Source organism: Rhamphochromis sp. 'chilingali' (assembly GCF_963969265.1).
Source record: "Rhamphochromis sp. 'chilingali' genome assembly, chromosome: 8".
Taxonomy (NCBI): domain Eukaryota; kingdom Metazoa; phylum Chordata; class Actinopteri; order Cichliformes; family Cichlidae; genus Rhamphochromis; species Rhamphochromis sp. 'chilingali'.
The window spans coordinates 720,731-741,115 of record NC_137935.1 but is presented as its reverse complement, the minus strand read 5'-3'; the positions used below and the strand labels follow the sequence as shown (position 1 = coordinate 741,115).

Genomic DNA, 20,385 nt, shown 5'->3' with positions numbered 1-20,385 from the left:
TCACAGTCATGGTGGATGGATGCCCCTCCCTCATCCTGGTCATGGTGGACAGATGCCCCTCCCTCATCCTGGTCATGGTGGATGGATGCCCCTCCCTCATCACAGTCATGGTGGATGGATGCCCCTCCCTCATCCTGGTCATGGTGGACAGATGCCCCTCCCTCATCCTGGTCATGGTGGATGGATGCCCCTCCCTCATCACAGTCATGGTGGATGGATGCCCCTCCCTCATCCTGGTCATGGTGGACAGATGCCCCTCCCTCATCCTGGTCATGGTGGATGGATGCCCCTCCCTCATCACAGTCATGGTGGATGGATGCCCCTCCCTCATCCTGGTCATGGTGGACAGATGCCCCTCCCTCATCCTGGTCATGGTGGATGGATGCCCCTCCCTCATCACAGTCATGGTGGATGGATGCCCCTCCCTCATCACAGTCATGGTGGATGGATGCCCCTCCCTCATCCTGGTCATGGTGGACAGATGCCCCTCCCTCATCCTGGTCATGGTGGATGGATGCCCCTCCCTCATCACAGTCATGGTGGATGGATGCCCCTCCCTGACTGTGATTATGGCTGATGGATGCGTCTCCCTGATTGTGGTCATGGTTAGGATGTGTCTGAGTACAGAATGACCGCTCAGGTCTTATAAACTCTGCTTTAAATGTTTTTGCCCGTCTTGAATTAAGACGGGCAAAACCTTCCTCGGCTGTGGTAATGATGATAAAACTGAACTTGACACTGTGAAGGTGATGTACATGTGTGTCTTCTCTCAAAATGCAGCTGCTGTTGTGGACAAACGAGCTGAGCCTAGGTTTGCCAGCACTTATCAGCTGGCAAATTAAGAACATCTCATTACAACGTTTGTGGTGTTGTCCTCTTGTGGGTGGTGGGGAGGACGCAGGAGGCACTAGAGGTTGAGTGCTTGGTGGATTGGGTGGCAGTCAGGGGCAGAGGTCTTGGTATTCTGATCCCCGGATTCCAAAAATGGCTTGTGATACATGGGTGTCGCCTCGCTCGTATGGAAGGGCCCCTGTTTAATCATGTCTGAATCCCTCTGTGTGCTCTGCGTCTCTGATTCACATCTAAACTCTGATTTTATTTTCCTTTTCTCACTCTCTGAGTTTAAATCTGATTTTTATTTAACCACGTTTCAAAGATGAACATTTCCACTTTTGTGTTTTAAATTTCTGCTGTGAAATCAGATGTGACACAGTGATTAGAGCAGACGTCCAGTAGGATGAACGTCATTTCCCAGTAAACAGCTCCACCTGCTGGTTGCAGAGACACAGTGCAGCTAAGCGAGCTGCTCAGTTGCTTTATGTGAGGAAAAACATCTGCTGAGTTTTTCAGACAAAGCTGTTTGCCTGCTGTCGCAGGTACATACACAGTTAACCTGAATATTAAAAACAGACAGTGTAATGTTCCCATAATTCAGTTTAATTAGTTCTGTCACAGCCAGTGAAATGATCAGGAATAAACAGCATCTCAACATGACAAATACTTTTGATATTTTCATTGTTTTGTTCATCCTACCTTTCAGAACACGGTGTGGGTAATTATTGTTTTATTGTTTTATTGTTTTATTGAAATATCAGTTTTTCTGTTTTTTCACAGGAAAGTTTTCTAAAATTTATTTAATGTGAATTTTATCAAAGTAAACAGATGTAATATTTGTGCTTAAACAGGTTCCAGCCAATGATTTTTATTCATATTTATTGTAAAACTTTTATATCTGAATCATGTGGATTTACTCCCAAACACTTTCCGCTCAAAAGTTTGATTTTTCATCATTTTTATCCCCAGTTAGTTTTCACCAGCAGCCCACTGAGTTTTGTTTTAGCCTCAAAAGAAAAGCTTCCAGGATCTAGAAGATTTTTGTTTGAAATCATGTGTCTTTGTGTGTGAATGTCGGTCGGGTGGATGGAAGATTAAAAACACTTTTAAATGCACTGCCGAAAACTTCATCCAACAGTTTTCCAGGATTTGCAAAATCTGAAACATTCCTGCATCACTGCCTTCAGTGGATCTGCAGAGGCAGGATGCTTAAACATGAAGGACAGAACTCAGGAAATCAGGGCCTCTGTGCTGCTCTCACCTTTGACCTCAGCAATAAACTAAAGAGGCAGAGATGTCATCATCCTGCAACTGCAGAGGCTTTTATTCTAAAAAGTAGAAATCAGTCAGGATGTGGCATGGTGAAACCTCCAGGATCCAGAAGACCAGCTCCTGGTCCCACAGGACCTCCATGAGACCATGAGATCTCCCCCTGTAGGCCTGCGGTGTCCTCACATGCCATCTCTTCTTCATGTGTTGTTTAAGAGCGAGTCAAAGTGGAGACAAACTGGACAGCTGCTCTTCGGCCTCCGGGCTCTTGCTCTGCGACTCCTCCTCTTCCTCCCGGCCTCGCTCTACCTCTCAGAGCTGATTTTGTACCGGAGGACAAAATAAGCAATGAGTCTCAGAGACAAAAAGAAGATGGTGAGGACAATGAAGTCCAGGTAGAGTTTGGCGTCCAGCATGTCCAGCTCCTTGAGGATTGCCTCAGACTTCTGGAAGTGACACGCCTCACCTTCACCGCAGTGAAGATCATCACGACCCAGGCTGTAGATGGACAGGATGACGCCTTCAAACCCGTACCTGAAACACACAAACACGTTCAGAGAGTGCAGCAGCGCCCCCTGCTGTGTGGATACAGCCGCAGGCCCGCCAGCTAACAGCGCCCCCACCTGACGTAAGAGATGTAGGACATCCACTGCAGGTACCAGGGGATGGTATCGAAGCTGACGAAGAACCCGGAGAACAGCAGAACCGGGATCGCCGTGACCGGACCCACAAACGTGGCCACCTACAGGAAGCAAACACACACGAGTGATGTCAGCACAGGAGCACACCTGTGAGCGGACAAGAGGTGATGGAGGAAACAGCGAGCGGACCTGCAGAGAGGTGGAGGCGGCTCCGATAAGCAGACCCAGACTCTGAGCCACCAGAGATGTCAGAATCCCCAGAGACAGGAAGAGGAAGAACCGGCCAGCGTCCGGAGGCTGAGCCGTCATCCAGTACACGATACTGCAGTACACCACCGGGAACACTACCTGTACAACAGCGACACTGCAGGTCAGCGGGTTGATACTGCCAGGTCTCCGTGTGCAACGTTAAGCTGAAGCTCTTAAATCTAGGTGTGCGTATTGCCACTGATTTCTACAACGATTCAATTCTGATTCACAAGGTTGGATTTTGACTCAGAAATATTATAATTCTGATCAATTATCTTGGATATGTACAGCATGTCCGTGTGCGTGCTGTCGGGCTTACATCCTTTTGCAGAATCTGTTCAAGCTGTTTTCAATGTTTGGTTATTGTTGAAATGGTTTTGTGAGGCTGTAGCTGAGATTCTGACATTTCTGGCAAAATACATCAAATTCAGGATTTCGTGAGTCGATATGGGATTATTAAAATCAAAAACTATTTTTTAAACCCACCCCTACTTAAATCTAATAAGGTTTAAGGCTTTCATTATTAGGGGTGTGGCCTCTTAGACTGACCAGTGGATAGTGATACAGACAGCTGTGGGTGTTCGCTGTCTGCTAGCCTGAGGTGAGGCATCCCTGAACTGGACCATTGCTGTTTTTTTTAGAACATTTCTAATGACATTATCAATATCATTAGCAGTTACCAGAAATATGGCCGGGGTGAAGTTACTGTATTAACTGACTATCCATCAAGGGTGAGCCCCCAAAGTTTCTAACAAAATGATAAACTGTGCCGTCAGAAAAATGACAATAAAACAAGATCTTTCATCATCTTTCATCTTCAAATGTGTCATTAAAGAAAGAGATTCAGGAGCTGGAACCAGGAGCTGCCACTCTAAGTGCAGCTTAGAGATCGATAAAGCTGTGTCTTTGTTACCTGGAAGGGGACATCAGCCATGGTTTTGGCCAGGTAGTACGCTTTCAGGCTGTACCAGTAGTTGAGGTGTTCTCTCAGAAAGACGCCCATCTCCAGAGGAACTGAAGCACAAAAACATGGCAGCAGGTTTTCAAAGGTTGCGACGAATAAAACTCGTCCTTATTACAGAGACTTAGTCTGATGTTCTCTGACAGCAGCTCCCAGAGCGACTGCTCGCTCATAAAATCCCAGAAAAGCTCAAATTTAAAGACACAATTTTACCGTCATTAATCCTGGCAATTGTGGGTGTCAGTTTAAGGATTTTCCCACTGCAGCCTGGATGGGTTTGGCCCTGAGAACATCAATAAAGCTTTTATTGTGTATGAGACAGAGAGTTCCTGAGTCAGAGCCGGCACCTTTGGTGCTGTTCAGGTAAAAGTGACGCACCTGTTGCTGAGCTCACCTCTGAACACTCAGCTCTATGCTTGAACCTCTGTGATGTCAGAGAGGCTAACACTTCAGAACCTCTGTTTACAAGAGGAAGCCAATCAGAACAAAGTTGTCTTTAAGGGGGAGGGGCTAAAACAGGTTGTATTGCAGGTAGGATAAATGGAGGTCTGTTGTTCTGTCCACCTTTGTAACAGCAGACCTCGTGTTACACAAGCCGATGAAGGACAGAGAACAGCTGCTCTCCAGCTCGACTCTGTGATGTATTTGTTACGCAGATGACACCCTGATCTTACTCAAACGTCACCTGTGTGCAGGTAAAGTGACACAGCAGCTTGAGGCGGACTCACAGGTGAGCACCGTGGGCATCAGAGCGGCGAACATGAGGAACAGCATGGAGAAGAAGAGGAACCCCGAGTTACTCAGAACCTTCTTGGCTTCGTTCCCGATACCCAGATACAACAGACCAATAAGAACGCCGATCCCAATGTGAGACGAGATCCTCAGGTGAGTCAGCACCTGCCAATGACAATGCCTTACTTCAAACTGCAATACTGCACAGTAATATTACCACACTGACAATGTTTTATTTCACAAATCTGTGCTGGAAACCGTCACCACGTGTTTAAGTTACAGTGAAAACAATGTTTTTGTGATTGAAAAGTAATCAGTAAAATGATGTCATTATATATGACCAGACTCAGACCAGAGTTTTAGGAAATTAGGAAGAAAATTGGCAAGAAATTATTTGTAAACCCGTCTAAGGATCTTAGAAAGAAAAGCATCTGGACTTCTTTAAGTTTCTTGAAGACATTTCATCTGAGAAGCTTCTTAAATTCTATGAGCAGCTGGTGAAGAGTCACAGATTTTTACGCCCAGCGCCCTGTATCAGGATGGAGGCAGCTACGGTTGTAGCCACAGCTGCCCTGGGCAGACTGACAGAAGCGAGGCTGCCATTTCGCGCCATCGGCCCTTCTGGCCAACACCAGTAGGTGGTAGGTGAAGTGTCTTGCCCAAGGACACAACGACCGATTACAAGACGAACACCCACTCTTGAGCCACGATTGCCCCACTGGAGACACCAAACAGCCACCTTGACAGGACAACACTCAGTTGTTCACATGCATCTAAAGGTCAAAGGTCACTCTTTGAGAGTAATCCAATGATGTTCAGGAACAAATGAGGAAACAAAGTAGTTGAGATCTCTCAGTCTGGAAAAAGGGAGTTTTTCCTTCCCACTGTCGCCAAAGTGCTGCTCATAGGGGGTCATATGATTGTTGGGTTTTTCTCTGCGTGTATTATTGTAGGGTCGACCTTACAGTATAAAGCGGATTTAGGCAACTGTTGTTGTGATTTGGAGCTGTATAAATAAAACTGAATTGAACTGAAGTTGTTGCTGCTGAGGGTGGCCCAAACCAGTTTTTAAGTTTAGGGGGCCATCACTTGGTTTGGATATTTTTCCCCTAAAAATAAACACCTTCATTTAGTAACTGCATTTTGTGTTTACTTGTGTTATCTTTGTCTAACATTTAAATTTGTTTGATCTAAAACATAACAAAAATACAAAAAATAGAAAATTGGGAAGGAGGCAAACACTTTATCACACCAGTATAAATGGTAATGATAATTGTTATGTCAGAGTGATGGAAAATGGTGTCATCTGTGTGAATCTGAGGTGACGTGTACGGAGGTGTTTGTCACCGAGTCTCTGAGGATGCTGAGAAAGGTCCTCCTGAACAGGATGGAGAACTGCGTCATGCAGCTAGCAGAGAAGCTGTGACAGCCTTCAGACGATGAGCTCTCCTGACGGGAGATCATCACAGGTACATGTTGATTTTCAAAGGACTCATTCGTCATGAAACATTCAAAGGAGGTAAAGCGAAAACCTCCCTCTCATCAACCAATCACAGCAGAGGGCGTGCTGTTTTTTTACCTCCTCGGTGCGCTGCCACAGGAAGGGGTGGAGGGTGCTGTCTCCGTTGAGCTCGGGCTGGTGGTCTTTCTCACACTTCCTCTCCTGAGCTGCCATCACCAGCCTGATCATCTGGTCCCCGTACTCTCCGGACGCCACCTCCATCACTGCGCACAGAACCCATCAGTGAGTCTGACGCCGCGACGGCCGAGTGGGAACAGCTCGCCGGGCGAGCCTTACCGAAGTCAGCGGGGTTGTGGTACGTGGGGCAGTTCAGCCCGAGGTCTCTCAGGTACGGGACCAGACTGGACACCTGTCCCCTGTAGATACACTGACCCTGACTCAGCACGTACAGCTGAAACACGCACAGAGAGACAGACACAAGTGAAACCCGCACTGAATCATGTTTCTTATCATTCTGTGGACCCACACCAAGGTTTTCAGCTCCAAACACCTTTGTAGAGCACTTCCTGTTCTTCTCTCATCCTTAAAACCTGAGCAGGAGGAAACGGATTTCACCCCATCATACAAACTGTTACAAGTGCTCACTCGAAGCTTCTTTACACCACATTTACTCCTCTACACAAACTTGATTTTATCCCCTTTAAAAGCTCTTTGCCCCCCTCACACTCTGATTAGCAGATGACCCTCTAACCCACTGAAGGAAATGTAATCATTTATTTATTGCTTCTGACATTAGAGCTGCTTCTATAAATGTTTCAAACTGTTTCAGATCTTCAGAAAAAGAACCGCTGCTAACACTTCTGTGCATTGTCCAGCCACACGTTCATGTGATACCGGTTTACACCACTAGATGGTGCAGTGAGTCAGTGTAACGTGGAGGAGGGTCACCTTGTCGAAGAGCTCGAACAGTTTTGCGCTCGGCTGGTGGATGGTGCAGATAACCGTCCGTCCTCCTCGAGCCAGAGCTTTGAGCAGAGACACCACTTGGAAACATGACGAGCTGTCCAGGCCACTGACACACACACACACACACACACACACACACACACACACACACACACACACACACACACACACACACACACACACACACACACACACACACACCTTCATAGAAGCTCAGCATGAAGCAGAAACATGACCAAACATCACTCACATGTAGAATTTGAAGTACAGCTTGTTCTGATCAAACGTCTGAAATAAGTCAAGTAAAAATAAAACAGCTGTGCTTTGGCACGACTGATCTCTGAGGCAGCGAAACCATTTCACACAGGTGAGTGGCGGGACCAGGAGTCGAACCACAGATCTCCCTGCATGATCCTATGTGTCAGGCATAACGTTTAAAATGAGTCTGCACAGTCTGAAAGGCTCTAAAAGCGTTCAGCCTGCGCGATTCAAAAATTGCTTTAGTGCAAAGATTTAAAGTTGGTTAGGAAGACTGAGCTGACTGAGTGGAATGGTTCAGCTGCTTTTCATTGGCTGAGGACAGAGCACCGTGGTCAGGACTGATATCCGACCTTCTGTGACCTTCTGCCAGCTTGGGATGAACCACGGAGAGGACCTGGAGGTCAACCTGATTTCTTACCTCGTGGGTTCATCGAAGAACATGACCGGCGGATTGTTGACAAGCTCCAGAGCGATGGCCAGCCGCTTCCTCTGCCCCCCCGACAGGTGAGACGTCCTGGTTTGAGCACATTCCAGCAGACCCAGAGCCATCAGGATGTCCCGGACCTGAAGGAGCAGAGATCCGAGTTCAGCCTGAGGGTAGAGTCTGAGATCAGGGAGGCAAGGAGCGATCGGCTCACCATGTCTCTGCGCGCCTCCTCCTTCTCCTGCAGCTTCAGGCTGGCCGACACCTGCAGAAACAGAGAGCAGGGTCTGCGATTACTGCGGTCTGCAGTAGGCTGAACGCTGAGGCTCAGCAGCACCTACCATCATGGCCTCCTGGACACTGAGGTGAGGCAGCAGCATGTCGTCCTGCATGATGTAACAGGAAACCTTCCGGAAAGAGCGCAGGTCTCTGGGCTGCCCGTTGATCAAGATCTCGCCCTTCATCCCCGTCTCCCTGTACGCAAAGACAGACGTGCACTGAGCGCGCTCTGGACAGATCCACTGACCTGCAATCAGTAATCAGATTCTTCACTAGCATTTACTGACACACACAGAGGTACAGCAGGCCGATGTGAGGATGCGGTAAAGCTCTCAGACTGAGATGTAACATAATCTGAAAACATTTTTAAAACATCTGCAGCTGAGAGCGCTATGACCTCAACCTCACACTCAGTCATCATCTCCGCCCTGATGGATGCACCCACCTGTACCCGGCCAGGATATTCATGAGCGTGGACTTTCCGGCTCCTGAGGGCCCCATGATAGCCACCAGGTCCCCACTGGTGAATTTCCCAGAGATGGCTTTGAGCAGAGTTTTGTAACCTGAGGCGAACAGAAACAATCAATGTGCAGGTTTCCCAGCCGCTCACAGAGCCGCTCTTTGTGCTCGAACTCTCGGCTCAGGTTTCCCATCAGTTTGGAGTTTTTCTCTCATTCATGCAGACCAGCAGCTGCTCTCACACTTTAGCCGCTCCGCTCGGCTTCTGTGCGAAAAACAAACACTCCCGCTCATCCTAAAGGCTCACTGCTGATGTTTCAATGCTGACGGTCTGGACTCAGGTCAGTTACAGAACTCGGTGAGGCTCGTGCATCGTCCCGAAACAGACCACGTTTCTCCTGGACCTGCAGATGTGCTTCAGACATCTACAGGTCCATCAGAGACCCTCCCAACCCTTCAGCTGTCCCTCACTTACTCCGAGCAGCTACCCTGATCATAGTGTGACCAACCAGAACATTTACATCAGCGTGAGTCCAAAAACCCTGCAGCAATCATGAAAACATCTTCAGTAATCTGCTGTTAGTGTTTTGTCCTCACAGTGAGCTCAGCATCAGACTTATCCACAAGTTTCACAGTCTCAAAGCAAACAGTCACTCATGACTGAAACACAGTGAAGCACACATGTAAGAACGTGTGTGCCGGGCTGAGAAACCATGAAGAATGTGCTGACACCTGAAATCCTGTCTCAGAGACCAGGTTTCTGAGGTTGTCGTTATTAAAACTGAGGAGTGTGTTACACGTTACACACAGAGGCTAAACGCGCTTTAATGAGATTATTAGATTTAATCTGACCAACAGTACCCTCCGCACACTGTACACCCAGATGAACGTCCTCAACTCAGTACACCCATGACTGTACACCAACCCACCAGCCAACATCATCGTCATGTATGCTGATGACACTGCTGTGGTTGGGCTCATCTCTGATGGAGATGAGACGGCGTACAGGGTGGAGGTAGAGAACTTGTCCTGCTGGTGCTCAGAAAATAACCTGAAGCTGAACATCCTTCAAACCAGAGAACACATGGACTTCTCCCTGAAGTCCATGATGGAGAACGGGTGGTACTCGGCGGCCACGACCGAGAGCAGAAAGACAGCTATTACAACTATTCTAGCCTGTTAGCGCCTCGTACATGCCCCATTACATCAACCCTCACGTCTTCATCTGCTACTCTGCTTCATGGATCTATCTTTCTGGCCTTTTAATAACATGTGATCGCATGTTAACAGATTCTGTTGGCCTGAAAAGCATCAAAGAACCAATCAAAGGTTTTGTGTGAAAATTACAATAGAAAACCTGTAAATGTTTTCAAACTCACACCTGCACGCTGTTTTTGTGCACCTGAGCAGGTGTGAAATGTTCTCAGTGAAACTCATCTTTTCTAATATGAACAAAGAGTTTGGCTGAGCTCCATAATAATGGTCTGTAACCTGAGGCTATCAGAGTCTCTAACAGATCTAGTTTCAGCTAGAGGTTCCCGGCACAGCTTTACACAAGCACTATGTTCATTTTCTTGCTCAGGACCAATCAGAGGTAAGATGAGGTAAAGACCGTACAATGATAGAAGGAAAACAGAAAACCCCAACAATCAAATGACCCTCTATGAGCAAGTACTATGTGACAGTGGGAAGGAAAAACTCCCTTTTAACAGGAAGAAACCTCTGGCATCCTGTCTTCCTTCTCTCGCCCCAACCAATCACAGCATATGGCCCCGCCCCTCCCTGAGCCTGGTTCTGTCGGAGGTTTCTTCCTGTTAAAAGGGAGTTTTTCCTTCCCACTGTCGCCAAAGTGCTTGCTCACATTGGTCATATGATTGTTGGGTTTTTCTCTGTATGTGTTATTGTAGGGTCGACCTTACAGTAGGATTTAAAGTTAAAGTGGATTTAGGCAACGGTTGTTGTGATTTGGAGCTGTGTAAATAGAATAGAATTGAATTGAAAATTGAATATTAACACATAGTGAGTGAAGAAGAAACACCCTGTGCATCATGGGAAGGGATTCCCTAAAATAACAATCCGACCCATTCTCAAGCCTGAGCAGAGCTCAGATGTGGGCGGGTTCACGAGCGGTGACATCATCGCTTGTTTTCTTGTTCTTGCGTCTTTATTTTCAGGCAGCGAGCGACGGCGCGTCCTCCAATCTGACCTGCAGCTATTTACAGCAGAAGACCCAGCTGAGATTAACAGATTACAGCCGCTAATCCAGCGAGCGCACAAACACACAGCAGCCAAACCGAGAGCACCCAACGGCTGCCTGCTGACGCACAGCCCATCATTAACAATAAAAAGTCAAAAGAATGACATGAACCCTGTGAGGTCGGCCATCACCTTTGACCTCTCCAACTGGACAAATAAAGCCCCTAGATGGATAGATCTATGCACACACACACATATATATGTGAATATACTTTTTCTGTTCAGGGCTATAAAATGTGAAGCCGTCTGAGATTAAATTTGTGGGTTTATGAGTCGGTCAGAAGCGTTTATGTCAGATCTTCTCTTGCGTTCTGCAGACTCAGCATCTCTGTGAGGTTCAGGGCGGCTCTGATGTTGGTGTTCAAAGGTCAATGGTCACTGTGACTGTCTTTAGTCAGTCTTAGGTTGGCCTGATCCACATCTCTGTGGAAGCCTTTTAAAATAGAAGCATTCAGACCAGCTCCTCCTGCTGTCCTGATACTTTTTGCTGTTATAGGAGCGTGACTCAGGATCTGTAATGAATAAACCAGCTACAACACAAGGCTGAATCGTGCTCTGGATTATTTTCCACCCTTCAGGCATTAGCTGGCATTGAATTTACAGTGACAGTGTGTTTATTTTCTGAACCTCTGCCATCTTTGTTTTGTGTATGACTCTACCTTTCTTCCTCCACCAGGGTCCCTCTCTGACCACGAAGGAGACGTCTTTGAACTCAATGTTGACCGCGGGTCTGCGAGGTAATGAGGAGAACCTCTGGGCCTCCATCAGGTTGTTGTCCACCTTCTTCAGGTGTCCCTGCAGCAGTGGCGTCTGCTGGCTGCCAGCCAGCCGCTTGTTGACCACCTCATCCATACAAAGACAAACTGTCCGGGGATCCAACATAAGGTCAGGGGGCCCGTTGGTATTCTGAAGGTGAATAAAAGGAATCCGGCTTAAGACAACCATAGCTGACCATCTGAGAATGTAAGCAAAAAGGTCCATCAATCCATCCATCCACCATCCATCCACCATCCATCCATCAATCCATCCATCCAACCATCATCATCCACCGTCATCCGTCCACATTATCATCCATCCATCCATCCATCCATCATCATCCGTCCACATCATCTTTCATCCACCCACATCATCATCCATCCATCATCCATCCATCCATCCATCATCATCCATCCATCATCATCATAATCATCATCATCCACATCATCATCCATCCATCCACCATCCATCCACCATCCATCCATCCACCATCATCCATCCAACCATCATCATCCACCGTCATCCGTCCACATCATCATCCATCCACATCATCCATCATCCATCCACCGATATCATCATCCATCCATCATCTGTCCAGATCATCATCATCATCATCCATCCATCCACATCATCATCCATCCATCCATCCATCCATCCATCATCCACCCACATCATCATCCATCCATCATCCATCCATCATCATCATCATCCATCCATCCACATCATCATCGATCCATCCATCATCCACCCACATCATCATCCACCCATCATCATCATCCATCCATCATCCATCCATCGTCCATTCATATCATCCATCCATCCAACCATAATCATCCTCCCACATCATCATCCATCCATCCATCCTTCATCATCCATCCCACCATCATCATCCACCCAAAATCATCATCCATCCATCCATCATCCATCCTTCATCATCCATCCATCCATCATCCACCCACATCATCATCCATCCATCATCCATCCATCATCATCATCATCCATCCATCCACATCATCATCGATCCATCCATCATCCACCCACATCATCATCCATCCATCATCATCATCCATCCATCATCCATCCATCGTCCATTCATATCATCCATCCATCCAACCATAATCATCCTCCCACATCATCATCCATCCATCCATCCTTCATCATCCATCCCACCATCATCATCCACCCAAAATCATCATCCATCCATCCATCATCCATCCTTCATCATCCATCCATCCATCATCCACCCACATCATCATCCATCCATCATCCATCCATCATCATCATCATCCATCCATCCACATCATCATCGATCCATCCATCATCCACCCACATCATCATCCATCCATCATCATCATCCATCCATCATCATCATCGATCCATCCATCATCCACCCACATCATCATCCACCCATCATCATCATCCATCCATCCACATCATCATCGATCCATCCATCATCCACCCACATCATCATCCACCCATCATCATCATCCATCCATCATCCATCCATCGTCCATTCATATCATCCATCCATCCAACCATAATCATCCTCCCACATCATCATCCATCCATCCATCCTTCATCATCCATCCCACCATCATCATCCACCCAAAATCATCATCCATCCATCCATCATCCATCCTTCATCATCCATCCAACCATCATCATCCACCCAAAATCATCATCCATCCATCCTTCATCATCCATCCAAACATTATCATCCACCCACATCATTGATTGATTGATTGGTAATTTATTTCAACATGTGAACAATATACAACTACATTTAGAAAAGAAATGAGAGAAAAAAAATATACTATACAAATTACATACAAAAAAACATTCTGATTAATTTACATGTTGAAAGGGAGTGGGAAGAAGTATACACTTATTTAATCCCACCCCTTTGCCATAAATTATCAGTGAATATTTAGTCAGCTTCCTTACTGATATAATTTGTAATAAAAATAGTGAACAGATTTCTGATATACTATATACTATAATATCACATCATGAATTTTTTGTTTTTAAATAGAGACATTCACTTAATTTAAATATTTTCCTTTTCTTTATAGATCGAGAAGATCATATTTTTATAACTCTTTTTGAACAGTTTTATGTTTGGACATTGCTTTAATTCCATATTCAGTTTGTTCCATAGTTTCACTCCTTGAACAGAAACACAAAAGCCTTTTCTTGTAGTACGTAGCTTCATTGTTTTGAAGTTACAAAAACCCCTTAAATTATAACTTCCTTCTTTCAAAAAAAACATACTCTGAATATTACCTGGCAGTTCTTTATTTTTTGCTTTGAATAGAATTTGTGCTGTTTGGAATTTCACTATATCGTCAATTTTCAATATTTCAGACTGCAAAAATAGTGAGTTTGTATGTTCCCTATAACCTGCATTGTGGATGATTCGAATTGCTTTTTTTTTTAAGACATCATCATCCATCCATCATCCATCATCCATCCACGTCATCCATCATCCATCCATCCACCCACATCATCATCCATCCACATCATCCATCATCCATCCATCAATCCACATCATCATCCATCCACGTCATCCATCATCCATCCATCAATCCATCATCCATCATCATCCATCCATCATCCATCATCCATCCACGTCATCCATCATCCATCCATCCACCCACATCATCATCCATCCACGTCATCCATCATCCATCCATCAATCCATCCATCATCATCCATCCATGTCATCCATCATCCATCCATTATCCGTGTACATGTTTTTTTCAGTGTTTTGCTAAAATAAAAGCTGAACCTAAGCTGTACCACAGAGACTTGGTAAAAGCTTACAGATTTTGGTAAAGCTGGTCCTGTACACACAGTATCACAGACTCTCGCCTGGATGATGCACTCACATATTTCTGTAGTCCTTGCTCTAATCTCAGCCTCAGTCACACTAGAACTAAACAATGTTCACTCCGCTGAATCTTTGTTTTTTCAGACTCATGGTAAAGCAACTGATAACAGCACAGGACAGAGAAGACCACTGACAGCTGGAGAGCCACAAAGGTGAATGAAAAAAATATGACTGTGTATAGCGTTTACAGTTTAAACCATTGAAGCGTGTGTTGGTGTGAAGAGAAGCTGAATGAATTCACTCATCAGGGCAGGCGGGTTTCCTGCATGAATGGTTAGCTCGCGACTGTAACCTGATTGTAGGTGCAGCGGTGAGATCAATGAGCCTTTGAGGGGTCGGTGGTCAAAAAAGTGCTCTAGGAGCCATTGTTTGTTGTTGTTACCTTATGTGGTCACTTTTTGTGTTTTAACAGTATGGCATGTTTTTATGGTAGACACATGTAATTAGAGTCAGGTGTTGTTGGTCAGAAGGAGCAAACGGTTTGTGGCCGCTGATAAGAGTCTGCTGAACAACAAATGCAACTGATGGAAAGCAATAAATGTGTTAAACAGGCAAGATAAGTATGGCTGGAGTTATTGAACCAAGTTTCATTCATAATAGTGGCATTGCGTCACCTCTGCCAACGAACACCTCGGTAGCTTCAAGCGTAGGCTTAGCCTCTTGTGATGGCCAAAACCACGGCCGCACTAAAAGTGGGCAACTCTTACATATTTTAATTCATTCCTTCATCTAAACACATTCACACACACTTTGGTTTGCAATAAGTTTATTGACTGGTTTGAACACATTTGTTCTATTCGCAAGCGCGTACATTTAGTTTACTTATATATTAATACCAATTCATTTCTGATTTTTGGTTTGATTGTGACTAATCTTTGTCTCTTTTACTGGTTTCTTACCTGCCATCATCCCTGGCATCTTTTGTTGCCAGACAAAAGATATTGGCCAGTGTTTAAAAAACTTAAATACATAGATGGGCTGACTGGACCACACCACCACTTCCTGTTGAAGGGGGCAGAATGTGTATTTTCTTTAGTTAACCTCCTAGGACCTGGCGTCCACATATGTGGACATCACATTTTGGGTTAGACTAAAATACTCAATTTTGCTCTACAAGGGCCTGATATCCACTTATGAGGGCATTATACTGCTACTGTTCTATCAAAATTTTAAATGAATATCCTCATATGTGGCTCTCATTTTTCTTAGAAAAATAAGACAGCTGGGATAGGCTCCAGCGCCCCCGGCGACCCTGAAAAGGATAAGCGGAAGCTAATGGATGGATAAAAATCAGGTAAAAAAAATCTGGTAATTTTTACATTCATTAGGTCCCAATCAGCCCAGATATCAAAGAGAAATTAAAAATGCTGCCGTGGAAGAGTTCGGGTCTTAGGAGGTTAAACATGTTTTTGTAGTTAACTAGATATCTGAGTTTAATGTTTTTGATTTCCTTCTTTGCTGTTTAGTTTATTAACAAACTGAACTGCATCGTTTTTGTGGTATGTGATTGTGTTTAGTTGTCGCTGTTTTGTCATAGTGGTCTGATCAGCCATTATATATACCATCCATCCACTTCCGCTTCTCCTTTTGAGGGTCGCGGGGGCGCTGGAGCCTATCCCAGCTGTTATGGGGCGAGAGGCGGGGTACACCCTGGACAGGTCGCCAGTCTGTCGCAGGGCCAACACACAGGGACAGACAACCATTCACACTCACATTCACACCTAGTGGCAATTTGGATTATCCAATTAACCTATCCCCACAAGCTGCATGTCTTTGGACGGTGGGAGGAAGCCGGAGTACCCGGAGAGAACCCACGCAAACACGGGGAGAACATGCAAACTCCACACAGAAAGACCCCGGCCTGATGGTGGAATTGAACTCAGGACCTTCTTGCTGTGCAGCAACAGTGCTAACCACCGTGCCACCGTGCTGCCCATTATATATACCTTTGTGTGTCATTTCCTGTTTGGGTCAGTTATGTTTGTTTGGGCAGTCGTTTCACATTTCTTTGGCTGAGTTTAGTTTTTTTTATGAGCTCAACATTTTTGTTTTGTAAATGTAACTTTTTGGGTTAAATAAATGAAAACCTGTTTTTCTAACTCCTTGTGCAGTACAGTGAGAGCGCGCCGATAATAGAGTTTCGAACCTCTATCCCTCCTTAAAAAGCTGACTGAGGAGCCTGCTGGTTGTGATTGTCAGCTCTCATCCTGCAGAGCCGAATGTTTGTTGTCTGGGTTTGTTGATTCTCTACATGTTTTCCAGCAGGCCTGGACGCAGACGTGGATGTAGTCAGATTAGGTACAGGTCTATACAGGCCAGAACATCCAGACTGGCCAACAGCCTGTATCCACAGGCTGTGAGGCTCCTGAACTCTCTGCCCCCCTCTCACGGACAATAACCATATCCAACTTCTTAATAGCAATGAACTGGTCTGCATTGGTGCATCATATCTTTATTCTCTCCCCCCCCCCCCCTTTCTTAAATAGATAACTATCATATCTGATATCATATCTCACAGTACAATAATATTGAATGGGTTGCATTGTTGTATTTTGTCATGTTTCTCAGGTCTTTGTCTGAATTTCTACGAACATTATTGCTAAGGATTGTCTTATTGCATTGGAGTCACACTGGGTTAAATATGTACACTTGGGTTTTAAGGGGTATTTATTATTTTCTTCTTTTTTTTGGGTTGTATGGAAGCCCCAAAACGCAATTTCATTGTTCTTGACAATGACAATAAATAAATAAATACTAAATACTAAATACTATTAGCCGTCAGCTAGTCCGGTGTTGTTCCTGTAGGACGGCCATGTGTGACTGACCTGACCCAAACGAGGCACTAATCTGCCTTCGAGCAGGAGGTAACTGTCGGGCAGAGCTTAGTCACCGAGCTAAAGAACAGGCTGAGTGCAGGATTTAAACTGAGCACCCGGCTGCTGTGATTCAGCAAAACTATTGCCATGGTCACCATGGTAACCCTTATCATTGATTTCTTCACTCTCAGTACTGAGATCTAAATTACAATTGAGGATTATCTGCGGGTCTTCACAAACTGAATATAAAGGTCAGTATCAGAGGTTTCTCCACTCCGCGTGATGAAGCATCAGTGCCTGAGATGTCTCTCGCGCCATGTTGGTTCTTGTTTTCAGGAAGTGACCATATTTGGATGAGAGGAAGGAGCACTAAGTTAAGAGCTAGTTATCAGTCTACAGACACAGATACCTGCTAATCAATAACAAAATCCCACAGTTTCCCTCATTAACCCTGGAGCTCAGTTTGTTACTACGGCAACCTCACAGCAGACATATTATTGGTCACAGGTGTTTGATGTCACCTGTCAGCCAAAATTTGAGAAAACAATTTAAAAACAAAAATGATTTCTTGCCTGGGAGTTTTTCCATCTTTGTTTTTTTGGCTCATCTAACATTTTTCAGACGTCTCCATTTGTCTGCTTAAAAAAACTACCAAATAACTTTCCTGTCATTACTCATCACTGCAGCATGAACAGCTTTACATCACTGACTCATGTTGAGAATATTTTTCTATGTGGAAGTGATGCTTTTTGTAAAACTCGAGCAGAATAGGAATACATACACATAACTAATAATTTGTGACCACACAGACAGGAGCAGAGATAATCCTGAGCTCAGAAACATATAAACATGTGACTAAACAAAGAGCTTTTCAGGAAATCAGAAGATTTCAGGATGTTTACGAGGAAACTGTGTGTGCAGCAGTAAAGGAAGTACAAGTACTGTACCTGTGGATCACCTCATAAATTGACTGCAACATAAGTATAATCTGAAAACTGTACTTAAATTACTGTATTTTATTCCTCCGGACAATTGTACTGCTGGAGCATCGAGACACCTGCAGCAACAGATGAATGTGTTCCTCCATTTGGTTTGTAAAAGTTCTTAAAGTAGTGAGAAACCTTTGTTGTGACTCATCGTTTCAGCCCATAAACTGTACGATTTTAACATCATCCGATTTTTACAAGTTCTCCATGGTTTGTGTAAAAGTCTTAGTAAAAGACTGAATGGAGGAACAAGTACCACACATTTATACTCAAGTATTAAGTAAATGTACTTACACGTGTTAAGAATGGAGAAAGGCTTCTATCCTCCCAGCACGAGTCCGCTCTGTGAGAGCTACTAAACTTTCAAAACTTCCAGTCGTGGGCGTGGCTACTGGAGCCCCGCCCCTGCGTGGAATTTGATTGTCACACCCCGAAACAGTGCTGTGACATCACCACAGCCCGGGCAGACATTAGGAGGGGCCACAAGGAGGTCTCGATTATAACTGCACCTCCTCCAGCAGAGGCAGCAGTGAGTCATGATGTTTGGTCTCTGTGGATAATCTCAGCCATCATAACAACGGTACGCTGCGAGGGTGTTTAAATTGTAGGAAGTCTTAAAGTTTGCATTGTCAGAGGCGTGGCCTTTTGACTGACAGGTGGATGGTGACACAGGCGGCTGTAGCTGCGAGTTTCACTTGAACCTTCTGGAGCATTTTTAATGATACTATCTGACCAATAATATCGCTGCTGTGAGGGTACTGTACTCACAGACAGTCGACGAAGGCTGATGTTACTGAATTAGCATCATCTGTATCTGCGTGATGCTCCATACAGTCTCACCAAGCTGGCTAGCATTAGCACGCCACCCTCTCGTTTACGTCTGGGTAAAAAACAACGCTGTGGTGGTTAAACGCTAAAATGTGAATCCTGAAACGAATGAGTGATTTCAGTGTGCTTACTGCCATCTATTATATACAGTCTTTGTCCCTGCAGATTTACGATTTAAGCCGGAGGTCTGAGCATTATTTAGCAATGTTCAAAGCTTAGTACATATATTTTCCCCTCATTTAAAAAATCCTGTAATCACCCCGTGTGTCCACCCTGACTCCATTTTCACTATAGCCCAACATTTCATGCAGTAGGTTTCCAGTCTTGGCAGTCACTGTCTTAGAGAAACAATCCCAACAGAGGCACTAACACCCCGGCACTACAGAACTGCCCCTTCAGTGCGTGAACACAGAAACGATGAGGATAACCCCGCAGTATCATTCAAGTTAAAATCATATTATCATCATGAGAAGAGCTCTGCTCATATCATCAGGACTCTCCTCTTCCTCCCTGAGGAGCTGACCTTGGTGCAGTGGAGCTGCAGGACTGTTAACTTCTTTAAAACCCAAACATGTGAGATTTGCTGAGCCTCACACAGCTGACCGTCACATTCAGGCTGATTCCCACACAGATCTCGTTGCTTAGAAAGCTGTTTCCTTTCCTTAAACCAGCAGGAGACACAGAGGGTCACCCCTCATCATACCTCTGGAGTCCTCATACTCACCATGATGATGGAGTTGGTGACAGTGGGGTTGTGGACGGACCAGGCAGCCATCAGACAGGCCATGGCCGAGAGACAGCAGCACTCTGACACACACACACATCTGATCAGTGCCTCACTGACAGGCAGCAGCCTGCACTCATGGCCCTGCCCCCTCACCACTAACCCCACCCCTGTCTGGTGGCCACACCCCTCTCTGTGAGCAGTGAATAACATCAGTGGTGCTGCCTTAAAGAGAACAATTTAAAAACATGTACAATAATCTGCCAGCGTTTTTTTTTATTATTTGTGTTTGTCACCTAAAAACAAACAAACAAACAAATTTCCACAGGTGCTCTACCCACAGCCTGTAAATAACAGATGGACACTGCCACCTGGATAATGTCAGATTAACGGGAAAACAGACCAAATTTAAACACGCTCATTTATGATGAAGGTCTTTAGACCGATGATCCCAAACACTCACCGCAGAGCTCCCTCTGAGTCTGCTGGGGGCTTCTTCCTGTCGCCAAAGTGCTTACACGTGGTTGTCTGATTGTTGTTGTTTCTGTGTTATTTAGCTTAATGCTAACCCAGCAGCCGTGTGCCGGGCTGA

General features: G+C 45.2%; 1 protein-coding gene across 2 annotated transcripts; it reads right to left on the bottom strand.

Annotated features, from left to right (window-relative positions):
* Positions 1-1,430: 1,430 nt before the first annotated feature.
* On the bottom strand, positions 1,431-19,890 carry abcg1 (ATP-binding cassette, sub-family G (WHITE), member 1). 2 transcript variants are annotated; one of them, XM_080890160.1, is made up of 15 exons: positions 19,794-19,890; positions 11,453-11,699; positions 8,524-8,641; positions 8,141-8,273; positions 8,014-8,064; positions 7,794-7,939; positions 7,097-7,220; positions 6,485-6,599; positions 6,266-6,411; positions 6,034-6,135; positions 4,683-4,851; positions 3,907-4,007; positions 2,934-3,092; positions 2,727-2,845; positions 1,431-2,637 (listed from the first exon to the last, which is right to left on the bottom strand). In XM_080890160.1, exons 1-15 carry the CDS (start codon positions 19,854-19,856, stop codon positions 2,409-2,411), a joined length of 2,022 nt encoding a protein of 673 aa, XP_080746286.1. In that variant the 5' UTR covers positions 19,857-19,890; the 3' UTR covers positions 1,431-2,408. The 2 variants fall into 2 exon arrangements, with proteins under 2 accessions (XP_080746286.1, XP_080746287.1); XM_080890161.1 differs by lacking the exon at positions 19,794-19,890 and adding an exon at positions 18,536-18,586.
* Positions 19,891-20,385: the final 495 nt, after the last annotated feature.

Excerpts from the sequence above, each read along its gene's own strand:
- abcg1 (XM_080890160.1), bottom strand. The coding sequence starts at position 19,856 with ATGGCCTGTCTGATGGCTGCCTGGTCCGTCCACAACCCCACTGTCACC. Across the intron at positions 8,642-11,452 it reads ACCCTGGTGGAGGAAGAAAG|GTTACAAAACTCTGCTCAAA; the intron begins GTAGAGTCATAC and ends TGTTCGCCTCAG. Across the intron at positions 6,600-7,096 it reads TGTTCGAGCTCTTCGACAAG|CTGTACGTGCTGAGTCAGGG; the intron begins GTGACCCTCCTC and ends TGCGTGTTTCAG.